Consider the following 15,191-nt stretch of genomic DNA (forward strand, 5'->3'; position numbering starts at 1 on the left):
TATATATATATAAAACATTTATTTTACTTGAAGTTGTAAATGAAAAATATGGACATAGAATTAATATTTTCCATTTTTTTAATGAAGAAAATAAAAATTTACGATTTTTTTTCCTCAAGCGTAGTTCCCTGATGTTTACTGTTAGGGTTAGGGTTTACTGTTAGACTAACCAATGAAGATTCATAATAATCCCTTCTATTTTTTTTATTACTAGTGAGGGAGGGGCAGCTTTGCTCAGGCATAAAATATGCTTAAATATGATTTTAATTTGTCCAGATTTCATATTATTATTATTATTATTAGGGCTATGACAACAGCATATTCTTTTCATTGTTTTGACTTTTTATATCTTATATGCTTTTATATAGAGTGATGTGGTTCTCAGTTGATTAACTCTGTGTCAGATATATACTCGAGAGTAAAAACAATGAAAAGAATATGCTGTTGTCATAGCCCTAATTCTTATAGTCGTGGTTTCAAATGTAATAAAAAAAAGTACTTGGATGCCATCAGCTAGAATCGAAACCAAAACTGGATGTACAAAATGTGTAACGATTTTTTTCAATTTTGACTCATTTTTCGCCCCTTGAGACTATTTTAACCAGCTAAAGACCTATAAAATAATGGCCTGTAAAGAAAATCCAATCATTTGAGGCCTTCAGTGCCGCTCCGCAAGTTTTAGTTTTGGAGGAGATAGAGTTTGAAAATATGGAGACAGATATATTAGATTAATCTTTTTCATCACAAAATAATCTAATCACATGCTCTATTATGCTGCATTGTATAGTAGCCGTCCCCTAGCAGAAACTTACAGCTGGATGTCAGGTGGTTCACACTCTAGCAGAATTTGCACTTGCTGTCATTGCTAAAACTCTCACGTAACTTGGCTTATGTGGCGGACACTAACTTCTACTAAGGTTGCTTCTTTCTCAAAATAGTGTGAACAGATGTAGAAACCAGCTAGTTATCGAAAGTGTTCAATTTGGTGGCCATTGTTGTCCATGAAGAGTTGACAATGCTCACTGATTGAATTCAAAACGTTCCTAATCAGTTCAATTGTATATGTTGACACATCCTCTTTCAATGGTTGTTTTCAACCCATTTGTTGTACTTGATTGTGTGATGTGTATATGACCCCTTGATAAGCTTAACTTCTGTAACTGTGTTGGCTCCAGCCATATTGGTTTATCTTTCCATCAAACTTTGTCTACTACACCAATAGAAGAACCCTAGTAACTGGGCAAACCTAGGTCTCGTTATCACTCACCCAGGCCTGCATCTGAAGGGGGCGTTTTAGTTTGATGAGGTGGTCTCTGAATTGCGATTCCACTGAAACATGTATGCACCAATAATGTTTCTATAATAATAAACAGACTATATTTTAGCTCTGCCCTCCATTGAGCACTCTTTGATAATTACACGGATTTCATTGGATTTACATCTCAGAAACCAATATATACAACCATTATGCACCATTTTATATATATCACCTGTGATCCTTTTTCTAAAAGATAGAATCGCCCGATCATCGCCGACAAGATTTAAGGCAATGTAGACTGTTAACTATATATTATTTCTTACCTATTGTTTAGTTTAAGAAATTTAATTTTCTTTATTCATTAATTAAATTCATTTTTAATGAACATCTGAAATGTTTATGTAACATTTTAATATTTCTCTTTCACAGATAATGGTTGGATTGGAGAACCTGTGAATTCATCACATGTCAGTTAAATCATATTTTCACTCATTTCTTCTCTAAGAATGTACATATGTACGAATGCACATTAAAGAAATTGTTTATTTCTATCATGTGTGTAAATTAAGCATTTTACAGAATTCGAGATGTAAACTATTTCTTGTGTGTAAAATAGCATTTATTAAGCTACGTGTAATATCGGAGAAAACTTGTAGGAGAGAAAACCTCATGTGGAATGTGTTGTAAAGTTAAAAAATAATTTCAAGTGATGCTAGACGTAATTTCGGGAAGTGAACGATATTTTAAATCAATAACAATTTCAATAATGAGAACTTAGTTTTTTTTTGTATTTTAAAAGATTAATTATTTCGAAAAGCAATGCTAAGCACATACTAAATATACATTACTGCAAATAGCAACTTAAAAGGGAATAGACAGAAAAATAACTGAAAACATGTTTCTTTTTTTTTTTTGCATTGTGAATTAGCGGTTACAGTGGAGAAAAAATTAAAATTGCACAACGAAACCACAACAGAAGGTAAACATCTTGTGAAGTGTGTTGTTCAACAATTTCACTGAATTTTAATTTATTCCTTTGATGTCAACGTTCAAGAGCAGAACACATATTAGAAATAAAGTATTTCTTGTAAATTTTTGTGAAAATGCATTTTAGAGAAAAATGACAAGAGAGCAGTCTTAAAATTTAATTTCAAGAAAGAATTATTTTGTGAATGATTTTATATTTTAAACTAATACTTTCAATATGAATTTATGTGTTTAGAACATCAATGCAAAACACACACTGCATAATAAAAATAACTAAAAAATAACTAAGATGCGTTCCTAAACAGATCTTGTGTATATAACACTAGATATCATGGAGGATACAGTAAAATTACTCACCCAAGCATAAACAAAAATGAAATAATGTATTGTGAATATGCAAAAGCAAATAACATCTCAAAAGAAAGAAAAATCACAAAAAACATTTTCTTTCGTAAAGTGAATCAGCAGTTACAGTGGTGAATTAATTAAAATTGCACAACGAACCACAACAGAAGCTAAACATTACTCTTGTGTAGTGTGTGCTTCAGAACACGTACTAGAAATACAAACTATTTCTTGTATGATGTGCAAAATGACATTTTGAAGTAGTCTCCATTTATCAAGATGCATGCCAATACAAGATGGGAAACCTTAAAATTTTAAACTTTCATATTTGTATATTGAACATATTTATTTAGGAATTGTGAAACTCAAGTTTCCATAGAGGATACAGTGAAATTACTCATCTCACCACAAACAAAAGGGAAATAATGTATTCGCAATACAATGAATTCACACTAGCAAATAGCAATTCAAAACGGAATCGTCTCAATTTCTTGTAAGGTATTTAAAACAACATTTTTGAAGTAGTCTTCATTTACCAAGATACATGCTGATATATTTTGGAGAAAACTCAAAGGAGGGAAAACGAACAAAAAGGAAATAATTTATTCTGAGCACAGTAAATACATGAGCAAAAGCTGTTGTGTAGTTCAAATATCAACTCAAAACGGAATAATTTTGTATAGAAAAATCACTGAAAAAAAATTTATTTTATAGAGTGTAAAAGAGCCGTTAAAATGCCAAATAAATCCAAATCACCGAATGGACCACAAGCCAAAGAGAAACCTTATGCTTGTGACGTGTGTGGCTCAGCATTTTCACTAAACTTCAATTTAGCGAGACACAAGCGAATACACACTGGGTTGAAACCTTATGCTTGCAAAGTTTGTGGTTTGACCTATTCAAGAAATGACGACTTAAAACTACACATGAGAAAACATACTGGAGAGAAACCATATTCTTGTGGAGTGTGTGGCTTAGCTTTTTCACTCAACTCTCATCTGAATGTACATATGGAATCACATACTGGGGTGAAACCATATCCTTGTGAAGTGTGCAGTGCAGGATTCTCAATAAAAAATGATTTAAAACGCCATATGAGAAGGCACACCGGCGAGAAGCCTTTTTCTTGTGAAGTGTGTGGTTATGCTTTTTCGATTAACTCTAACCTTAAAGCACATATGCGTACACACAGCGGCGTGAAGATTTATAATTGTGAAGTATGTAGTGCTACCTTTGCGAGGAATTCTCAGTTAAAACTACACATGCGAACACACACTGGAGAGAAACCTTTTTGCTGTGATGTATGTGGATGTTCTTTTTCCAGGAACGATGTGTTAAAACTACACATGAGAAAACACACGGGAGAAAAACCTTACAACTGTGAAGTGTGTAGTGCTTCTTTTTCAAGGAACTCTCACTTAAAGCTACATGTTCGAACACACACTGGAGAGAAACCATATCCATGTGGAGTTTGTGGTTCAGCATTTTCCAGAAATGATGAACTAATATTACACATGCACAAGCACACTGGTGAAAAGCCTTATTTATGTCACGTTTGCGGCACAAAATTCTCAAGAAATTCTCACTTAAAGCTACATATGCGCACACATATGGAAACCAAACCTTATTCTTGCGTAGAGTGTGGCTTTGAATGTTCAAGAAATGATGAATTAAAATTACACATGCTAAACCACACTGGAGAGCAGCCATATTCTTGTCATGTGTGTAGTTTGTTATTCTCGAATAATTCTGATTTGGAAATACATATTCAAACACATATGATAGAGAAAGCATATTCTTGTGCCGAGTGTGGTTTGGAATTTTCAAACAGTGATGAGTTAAAATTACACCTGGAAAATCACCTGTGCGGTTTGCCATGTGCAGGAAATTCTAATTTAGAAGTATGTAGTGAAACAGAGGTTGAGGAGAAACCTTTTTCTTGTGGACTTTGCAGTTCAGCATTTTCAATGAAAACTGATCTGGAAGATCATGTGTGGATGCATTCTCGAACGGAAAACGATAGCAAAATATCAGAATCGTAAGAATGATTTACAGGTGTCATGAATAAAAGTTAAGTACTTGAATATTGAAGTGGAAAATAGAAAATGGATATGAATTAAAATCGCTATGAAATCAAATGTTAGCTTCAGGAGGGCGCCCCACCCATGCTCTCTTAAAACCAACTGAAATAAAGTAAAAGGAGTGTTGAGTATCAACTAGACATCTGAAGTTAAGCAACATTGAGCCTGGCCAGTACCAGATGGGTGACCATTTCGGAAGGCGAGGCACTGTATGTTCTCGATTATTTTCTTGACTTCCGTACTGCTTGAAAGAAAATGGAAAACATTAATCGAACATTCGAATATCTATGTATCTCATAGAGAGATCAAATTTTAGCCCTAGAGGGTACAGCACAATCACACTGACACACGGATTCTCGCCAGATCAACAAACGTTAAGCCTGGCCAGTATCAGATAGGTGACCATTTCGGAAAGCTAGGTGCTTTATGTACCTTCTGGGAAGGTTGGGGGTGGGGGTGGGACCCGCACCCCTCCCTCCATCCCCCAAAAAAACTCACTAGAAAAGTTGTAGATGGCCTATGCCCTTCTAAGGGTTCAAGGCTATGGATAGTTAAAAGCCTATCCTGCCTTGACAGAGTACAAAATAGACTTTGTGGCTTAGTGGGGGGTACCCTTTTCTCTACCCTGCAACCTCTCTCCCACAGAAGAGACGTTGCGAGCCTATCCTTGTTTTATCGCTATTTCCATGGCAGGTGCTCGTCTGAACTCCAATCTCTGGTCCCCCCTCGCCAATCTTTCACAAAAAACACCCGTCTAGCTGAATCCACTGTCAAACATTTTCCCCACTCTTTATCTGTGCCTAAATTAAAACGTAGATTCCATGAACAAAGCTTCTTTCTTAGAACTGCATGCCTGTGGAACTCTGTTCCGTCTGCCTGCTTCCCACATGACTACAACCTGGATGTCTTCAAGTCCAACATAAACAAATTCCTAATGAACTTCCCCTTAAGTAAACACTTCATTAAATCTCCACACTAACATACTGTACTTGCAATAACCCTTATCCCTGAGTGGCTTCTGGGCCTTGATAAATGGTGACCACCATGTAAAAAAAAAAGAGGGGCCACTTTATTTTAAGAACTTTAACTGAAGTCAAATGAAAGCAAAAGATTTCTGAATTTTTGAGAACGAGGATTGATTATTTGTATAAGTTGTAGTGTTATTTTCACGCTGGGCAATATACCTGCCCAGATGGACGTGGCAACAAGTACTCCAGGCATGGGTGGCTTTGTAAAAGTACAGGATTGCCTTGAGTGTGAGTAATCTTTCTTTGCATGGTAAGAAGCTCACTTTCTTTGCAGCAGCTGTGGCAATATCCTCAATATGTTCCAATTAATTTGCCTGTGAATGTTAAACAGTGTTATTTTCACACTGGGCGAATATACCCGGTGAACCAAGTGCAAGAGAAATAAAAACGATTGAACTCGAAACAACAGTTTGAATCCTAAAATGATCTCTCTGAAATAGTGGTTGAATGCCTGGCATCCAGTAGAATGCATCATCCCCAGAAGAAAATTAAAACCAAGGTGTTTTTGAATTATTGAAATAAGGATTGATTATTCGTATTATTGTGTTATTTTCTGCATGAAGTTTCGATCTTCCTAATAAAAAAAAGGAAAGCAAAACACTATTTTGGAAAGTACAAAATTTGGAAACACTTTTAATGCTTTTTCATTTTTCTAATCTAATATTTTATAGTGCTTTTATGTATTTTAAATTTAAATATCTGATACATGCATGATTTCGTCTGAAAACATTGTGTAACACTCATGTTGCCTGTGAGTTTGAACAAGCAGTGCTGAATCATGGCTATTGGTGGTTGAAAAGATTTTTGTGATTGTTAAAAGGAAAGAAGCTTAGTCTTAGTAGAATTAAATGTTACCATCCATCTATGCACCCATTCAATTATGCACTTATAAAATCAACAGTAGGTTCTCTACAGTGCAATGTAGACTACAATATATCGTGGACTAAGTAACTGCAGGGAGGTATGTGAAGCTTTCTCCCAGTGCACCACAGTAAGTCCTTGACTAGAGCAGTCAATTAATCGATTTGATTGAAAAATGGGTGATTTCCCTGATTGTGATGACAATAAAATATGGGAGGGTGAAACATTCATTGATCATCATTCAATCCCGGGCAATGTTGAGTCTCCATGCTAGTGACTTTTAAAATTGATAAATAGTTTAAATGGTCATTATTGGAACACATATGACTTATTCAGAAAAAGAATTTTGATTTAATAAATGTTCAAATAATGTTTCATTTTGTGTTATTGTATTAGTTTAGTGTATTTGTTTTGTTTTTAACTAAAAGATAAGCGAAATATAGACATTTGTTTTTGATAGGCTTAAATTATTTCTTTCCTCCTGAAAGGAGTTCTTCAACATGGAAAAGAAAATTGTCTGAAAAAGCAGTAATGCACAAGTGTTGCTTTTTTTGTAGCTTACTTGCTATATATATATATATATATATATATATATATATATCTTCTTGAGTCATGCATTAATTAGTAGGGAAACAGTCAAAAATTTTGTATGCCATGATTCTTGTTCACTCGTTGCAGTCAGAAACTCTGATCCCAAATGGCCAGTGTCTGCTCTAGAAAAGCGTTCACTTGGCCTCTTAGGAACACAAGAGCACACTCATCATCAGTTTAATGACTTTTTTACGTTTGTTTGACCTGTGAGGCACATAAGAACACTTTACATCAAGTCCAACCATTGTCATCATCGGTTTAACATTTTTTTTTTGTGAGCATACTTTACATAAGGTCCAATCATCATGATCATCATCATCATCATCATCATCATAAGAGAGGTGATGGTGGTTAACAACGTGGATTAACAACCTGGGTGTGCAAAGTTCAAACCTAGTTCAGAACACTTTCACTTTAGGACATTTGCAACCTTCACATGGTCCCCCCCATAGGTATCTGATATTTTCTAGAAAGAATTCTTAGTAGAAAGATATCAGGGAAATGAATTCCAACAAAAAAAAACAATCTAAAATTATGCTCAACAATAGCAACAGTCATCGTCAGTTTAACATCGTTTTTGTTATCGGCTGTTTTTTTCTGCAGCTTACTTGCTATAAGTATATACATTTTTTTCTTGAGTTATCCAATAATTAGTGGTGAAACATTTAGAAATTTTGTATGTAATGTTGGAGGTAATTCTTAGTAGCAACCTGAATAAAATAATCAAGATTTAACATTTTTTTAAAGTGTTTGGATTTAAGTCTAAATGATATTTGTTTGTCCAATTACAACCTTTTGGCGTCTTTCAAACACGTACGTGATAAAAAGGAATTCACTGTTTGAAACATTTGATAATAATTTAAGATTTTATGGTTAGAAAGACAAGTGGAATTTGAAATTGTTTATAATAAATATTGCTATTTATTATAAACTAGTTGGAGTACCCAGCATTGCCCGGATGTTTGGAGGTGTTGAGCACAAAAGAAAGTGTTAGTAGGCAGGCAGGCTCGAACCCGTGACGCAAAAGCAGAAAAGAAAGTGAAAGAAAACGTGACATCTTATCGCTATGCTACGAAGCCACAGGAAGTGAAAAGCGTTCAAATTTAGCAATGTCAATCAAAAAGTTGATTTGCAAAAATAAGTTAAGAATCACGCAGGTGCAGAAATGAACATTGGCTAAAGGCCAGTAAGGCTTTCCACTTTCTGCCATTTTATTTATTTGTTTCCCCACGATGTTGAGGAAAACCAGCTCCCCACAAAAAGAGGAGCTTTCCAAATGAATAGCAATTGTTTGATATGAAGGGTTTTCAAACATAATTGCAAAAAACCCTTGTTCAAAATTATTGGCACGATTTATTTAATAATCAATTGTATAGCCTTTGGCCTTGATTACCTTCCTCAGTCGCTTTTCATAGTTTACAACCAAGTTGTTGCACTCTTCAGTAGTAATTTTAGCCCACTCTTCCTGACAATAATCCTCCAATTGAATAAGATTCTTAGGCTTCCTTTGCATTACCCTCAATTTTAATGTTCTCCATAAATTTTCAATTGGATTAAGGTCTGGGCTTTGTGATGGCCACTCCAAAACATTAATATGATTGTCCTCAAGCCATTTCTTAGTCAGTTTAGCCGAATGCTTTGGGTCATTATCTTGCATGAACCACCAACGACGACCAAGTGAGAGCTCTTTAGCAGAGTCTTTCAGGTTTTCATCCAATATTTTAACATAATCTTCCTTTTTTATGCTACCTGTGACCTTAACAAGTCGCCCTGGTCCAGAGGCAGCAAAGGATCCCCAAAACATCAAACTGCCTCCACCGTGCTTCACTGTGGGTATGGTGTTCTTAGGCAGGAAAGCTTCGCCAGATTTTCTGTAAATATAAGACACTTTATTATGGCCAAATAACTCTATTTTCGTTTCATCAGTCCATAGAACACGTTTCCAGAATGCAACATCTTTATCAATATGACGTTTTGCAAAGGCTAGCCTTGCTTTCAGGTGCATAGGCTTCAATAAGGGAGTCTTTCTCGGACGACATGCTTTTAAACCAGCTCTCTTCAAAACTCTACCAACTGTATGTCGAGATACATTCACTCCAGAGGTGCTCTGTTCATCAACAATCTCCCCAACAGAGATCCTTGGGTTTTGTTTTACTTGTCGAACAATTTTCCGTTCATCTCTTGGGGAAAGAATCCTTTTTCTCCCTCTACCCTCTAAACTCATAACGTGGCCTTGCGATTTGAACTTGTTTATTATGGCTCTAACAGTGGATTTGGGAAGGTTTAGCTTCTTTGAAATCTTATCATAGCCCTCCCCATTGGTATGGCATGCTACAACAAGCTTCCTGACGTCTTCGCTGTGTTCCTTAGTTTTAACCATGGCGATTGAAAATTATAATTTAGTCACTTATAATAGTTTAAATAAATCGCTATCTAAAAATTATCTGAAAAAAATTATTCACTGAATTAGCGTTAAACAAGCATAATATGGCTATAAAAAAGTTCAGAAAGCACGTAAACCGGAAATTGATTGATATTATACTGATACTAAAAGAAAAACAAAGCCGTGCCAATAATTTTGAACAAGGGTTTTTTGCAATTATGTTTGTTGTTCCTTTGTTATTTATTTTTTCTAAAATCCGATTGCTGCATCGGAAAGGCCAGTTAAAAATACATAATATACTTTGTTATTTTCTTTAATTTAATCCCTTTTTTAGAATTTATTAGACAAAATTTAACTTTTATTTTACCGTGCCAATAAATATGATCATCACTGTATATATATATAAGGTAAAATGGCTGCTTTGGAGGGGGGGGTGTTACTATTTTGGAGAACTTTTTATATACTCCCTAGATTATAATATCTACGATTTGCAAACGGACGTCGTATCTATATTTATTTTGATCAACTTTTATAAAATTCCCTCTATTCTGTTATTTCGCGTGTTTTTTGTCTTTTTCGTATAAAAACGAAACTAATCAGTAAAGTAGGCCACCTGGGTTTCCGGCCGGGACCTCCAGAAACGCAATTAGCTTTGATCAATGTTGAGAAAACCCTTCATATCAAACAATTGCTATTCATTTGGAGAGCTCCTCTTTCTGCATGATTGCTTACCTATCCACTCCAACTCAACTTTTTGATCAATAAGAACGCTTTTCACTTCCTGTCGCGTCTTAGCGTAGCGGTAAGATGTCACATTTTCTTTCACTTTCTTTTCTGCCTTCGTGTCACGGGTTTGAGCCTGCCTGCCTGCCTACTAACACTTTTTTTTCCCAAACATCTTGGCAACGCTAGTTAAATCTTAATTTATTATCGAGTATTTCAAACAATGAATTACTTTTTTGAGACATGGAAAAAAATAACAAAACCCTTTTTAAAACAAAACAGCAAAAAAATTCATTTGGGTCGAAGTCGAAGGTTAGTCTATGTCCTTGTTGAGAAAGAAGGAATAGAAAGTTCCTTGGGTGTGTACAGTCAAGCAGCAGTTCTTCGTGGAGTCCCAGGTCTGCTAGCAGTTATCTTCAGTGAAAGTCGTTGATGTTGGAATGTCCAGTGGACAGGGATAGGAGGGGAGAAGAGAGGTGTTTGTTTTCACTGCTTGCCAGGGGCTAAAAAATTCCTTAAGGGACAGATGAATCAATGTGCCCTGCCAGCTGATTGGCTAGTGTGTAGGCAAATCACGCAGTGGAAGAGGAGTATTGATTCACAAGAAAAATATATCTTTATTTGTGATTGCTACACCATTATTCTGGTTCACTCATTGTAGCCAGATTATATGGCATAATCAGGTTGATATATTGGTTTCTATCAGATCACCGAAGTTAAGCAACATTGAACCTGATCAGTACTAAAATGGGTGACCATTTGAGACTTCCACATTCTGTATGTGCTCTCTGCTTATCTCAGCATTGTTTCCAGTCGTCTAGCACTTCTCCTTGCTACTGGACTCAAGCAGTGCCGATTCAGGAGAGATGTGGTTGGTGATTGTGCAACCCTTGCCTCACAATTACACAGCTACCCTTACAGAGGGTATCCATTGTCTCTTAAAACTGAACGGAGGCATCGAACCATTGCAGCTAGAAATTTTAATCCTGAGGAACCCGTGTCTTCTCTAGAAAAGTGTTTGTTTGGCCTTTGTGGAATGCAGAGCACTTTAAACCAGATCCAATCATCATTGGTTTAACATTTTTTTTTTTTTCATATTTGGCTGGGAAAAAGACAATGCGAAGTTTTTCAAAACAAACTTTATTTATGACTAGCAGGAGTGCCCGGCATTGCCCGGATGTTTGTTGGTGTCTATGTAGGAAAAGAAAAGTGAAGGAGGAAAAAAAAGTTTTGGTAGGCAGGTAGGCTTGAAACGGAAGCCTTGAGGCAAAATTGGGAAAAAAACGTGACATGTTACCGCTATGCTAGGAGGGCAGAAGTGAGAATCGCTCAAATTAAACGCATAAAAACACGCAGATGCTCAAACGTACGCATGGTTTTTTAGGTCAAACATCACGCCATAGAGAGATTAAATCATGGCGTTAATTCTGCATTCCTATTTGTTTCCCCAAGATGTTCGGGAAAACCAGCTCCCCACAAAAGGGGAGTGTCCAAATGAGTAGCAATTGTCTGATATGACGGGTTTTCGTTGCATTGATCAAGGCTCGTTGCTTTCTACAGGGTGGTCAAAAAGTCAGGTAACATGTTAAAGGTAGAAAAAGCAATATGATCCATTATAATCTCTATTCGTTTAATATTATTTGTTTAAATATTTGAGTGTAATATATAAACTTACCCCTCCTGATTTCTGGCTTTATGGCTATGTAGAGGATAGCGTTTATGGCAAGAAGCCTGATACAATAGCGTCTTTAAAGTTATTTATTGAAAAGGAGATTGCGTGGATATCAGCTGACATGATTACACGTGTTACACAATCAGTGGTTAATTGCTTCCAGCGATTGATAGAGAGAAATGGACGACAATTAACAAAATAAACATATTTCATGTTTGTTTCATTTTATATTTCAATGTATGGTACTTAAATATACGTGTATTGCTAATATCGTTTTTCTTTAAAATGTTACCTGACTTTTTGACCACCCTGTAGACGTGACAGCACGATAGGCCGAAAACACGACTTCGCTTTCGTAGTTTCGTCTTTATATATGAAAAACACAAACAAACACGTGAGAGGAAGAAATAGCGCGAGTTTTGTAACAAGTTGCTCAAATAAAAGAGAGACGACCTCCTTTCATAAATCAGAGATATTATAATCTAGGGGGTATATAAAATGTTGTAAGAAGTGGTACCCCCCGCCGAGCCCCCTCCCCTGTAAAAAGCCTTTGCCAGACATACAAAAAAGTGCACACACTAACACACATTTTCACTTTTATATAATAGATGGTTCCGTGTAGTCTTAGGTAGACAAAAGGAGAAAGGAGAATGATTTGCACTGATTAACACTACATGAGTCTTTGCTGATGTTGGAATATTTTATGTACGAACAATTACATAACCTCATGTATATTTTTTTTATTCTGTTTTAATTCTGGTTCATATATTATATTTGCTGTATTTTGTATTTTATTGAATTTGGTTTCGTATCTTTTGATGTTCATGTGAAACTATCATTCATTTTGAATTAAAAAAAAAAACAAAAAAACAATGCTAGCTCTTTTGGACTGATGTCATGGAATCCAGCACAAAAATCTTTCTTTTCAAATCCTACCAACCAGGATAGTGGAGGTGACATTTATTCGTTTTTTGACAACTTTTTCGAATCTATGTGTACAGTAATACAAACCCAAAGACACATTCTCTTTATTAAAAGAAGTCAATTTATTTATTTATTATCTCTAAAAATCGTAAAATTCGTTTTGTCTTAAAAAAAAAAAGTACTTCGCTTATTAAAGTCTGTTTTCAGACGAACAAAAAAAAACTAGTGTTTTCCACATTCTCTTTATTTTTAATAAATGTGGAAAACACTAGTAAATGGTAAATTTATTTATTTATTATCCCTAGAAATCGTAAAATTTGATTTTCTTAAAAAAAAAAAAAAGTACTTGATTGATAAAATATTCGATGGTCTGCATGTACTGCCCTTGTTGACCCATATTTCCGCCAGGAGTCGTTAGTGGCGTTATCTCTCAAACAAGATGGCGCATGCCAAATCTTCGATTTAACCTCCGATAATATTTGATTTTCTTAAATTAAAAAAAAACTACTTGATCGATTTACGTAATTTTTGGAATATGACATCTTCATACAGTGACAAGTACGTACATTATAAAGATTTTTTTCAGATTTTTATTGTATAAAAGATATGTTGTGGCCCATTTATAGACTTGCGCCAAATATTTTATAACAAAATAACATGATTTGACGGTGTAAATACTGATGTGGCCCTTCTAAAGTTGTCGAACTTACTTCCGACCCAGCCGGGCTTAACTGCAAAAGACTGCCGAACGGCATTATTTTTGTACCAACCTAATATTTGCCCCAAATGTGTCTTGTTTGGGTGAGTAGGAGTAAAAAAGCAAAAAAATATTAAAATTATTCCTTTTTTACAATTAAATTTAATTAATTTATCACAAACAGGGTACAATGGATGCAACACAGACTATGTGATTGACAAGTTTGAATGCTGAAATTTTTTTATATTCTTTCAATACTAAAGTATTTTTAGAAGAGGAGGGATGTTGTTGTTTTACCTTTTACATAGGCATTCATTCACCAGAGAAAATATGACTGCTACATCACCCCCTGCTTAGGCGAAAAGCCAATAGAGAAGAAAATAAATTTGGTTTACTAGGTGTGTCAGAAACCGATCTTAAGAATGCGTGAAAAAAAATTGAATAATTCGACCTCCTATTTTTACAAGCTTATAACTACTTGAAAAATGTAATTCAAACCTTAATTTTTTTTTTCAATTAAAGGAGCAAAGACCAAATTAAAAATAAAAATAACAGGTTTAATAGCAAATTATGCAATATTTGTTTTTTTAAATCGGTTTTCTTGAAAAAAGATTTGAAGAAAATAAACCAAATTTTACTTTCTTCGGTGTAAACATAACACTGAGTTATGTACCCTTAACCCGAGCTCTCCAGGAAGGAGAGAGAAAAGGGACTGTCATGGCGGACCCAATAAAGGTACACATGTACGTCGCTTATCGAGGCTAACTACTGTGTCTTGTTGTCTTTCCTTTATGAGTGAAGTCCTTCCCTCCTAATTATACATGGTGTCAGGAGTCGGATAAAAACAAAAATAACGAAACAAAGGAAAAATACGATGACCCATCCTAAAAATACAACATGAAAATACGTATGAACGATGAAGGACGCACCCTCACCACATGGTAAACTTTTTTCGTTTCTTTGTTTGTTTTGTTTTTAATATCCAGTCAGTATACATATTCAATACTTTTTGACACTCTAGTTAAACACAAATATGTCTAACCCAAACGAAGCTTCACCAAAACATGCCGAAATCGATCCAATTTCTTTCATGTTACAAATGCAACAACAACAACTCACCATGCAAGAACAGATGATGAACCTCATGGCATGCCTTCTGCCCACCGGGCAACACGCCCTCACCCCATTGTCGCGCCATTCACGGGTGAAGCCTGAGCAACCAGTAATAGAACCTGACTCGTCAGACAATAAATGGATCATTTTTAAGGATGCATGGCTTCGTTATAAGGAGATGACACAACTTAACGACCCCACAGAAATCCGGAATGAGTTACGATCTGCATGCAATTCATCTGTCAATGAGATGTTATTCAATTTTATTGGTCCGGATGCCCTGCATAATGCTACAAAGGAGCAGCTGCTGGAATATATTAAATCCGTTGCCATGAAAACCGTCCATCCCGAGGTATACCGTCAGTAGTTCTTTGTAATGAGGCAAAGTGATGGGGAGACTATCACATCCTTTATTTCCCGGTTGAAATCACAAGCGATGCTCTGTGCTTTCAATTGTGGCAACCAGAAATGTACAATGTCATTTTCCGAAGACATGATCAAATCTCAAATCATTGCCGGATTACGGGA

At 35.4% G+C, this 15,191-nt stretch overlaps 1 protein-coding gene across 1 annotated transcript; it reads left to right on the forward strand.

The window, feature by feature from the left end:
• The first annotated feature begins 3,171 nt into the window (after positions 1-3,171).
• Positions 3,172-5,353, forward strand: LOC145269833 (uncharacterized). Its single transcript, XM_080125548.1, has one exon. The coding sequence runs from the start codon at positions 3,325-3,327 to the stop codon at positions 4,630-4,632; it is 1,308 nt and encodes a 435-aa protein (XP_079981674.1). The 5' UTR covers positions 3,172-3,324; the 3' UTR covers positions 4,633-5,353.
• Positions 5,354-15,191: the final 9,838 nt, after the last annotated feature.

Source organism: Euprymna scolopes, chromosome 45 (assembly GCF_053919585.1).
Source record: "Euprymna scolopes isolate OS-2025 chromosome 45, ASM5391958v1, whole genome shotgun sequence".
Taxonomy (NCBI): Eukaryota; Metazoa; Mollusca; class Cephalopoda; order Sepiida; family Sepiolidae; genus Euprymna; species Euprymna scolopes.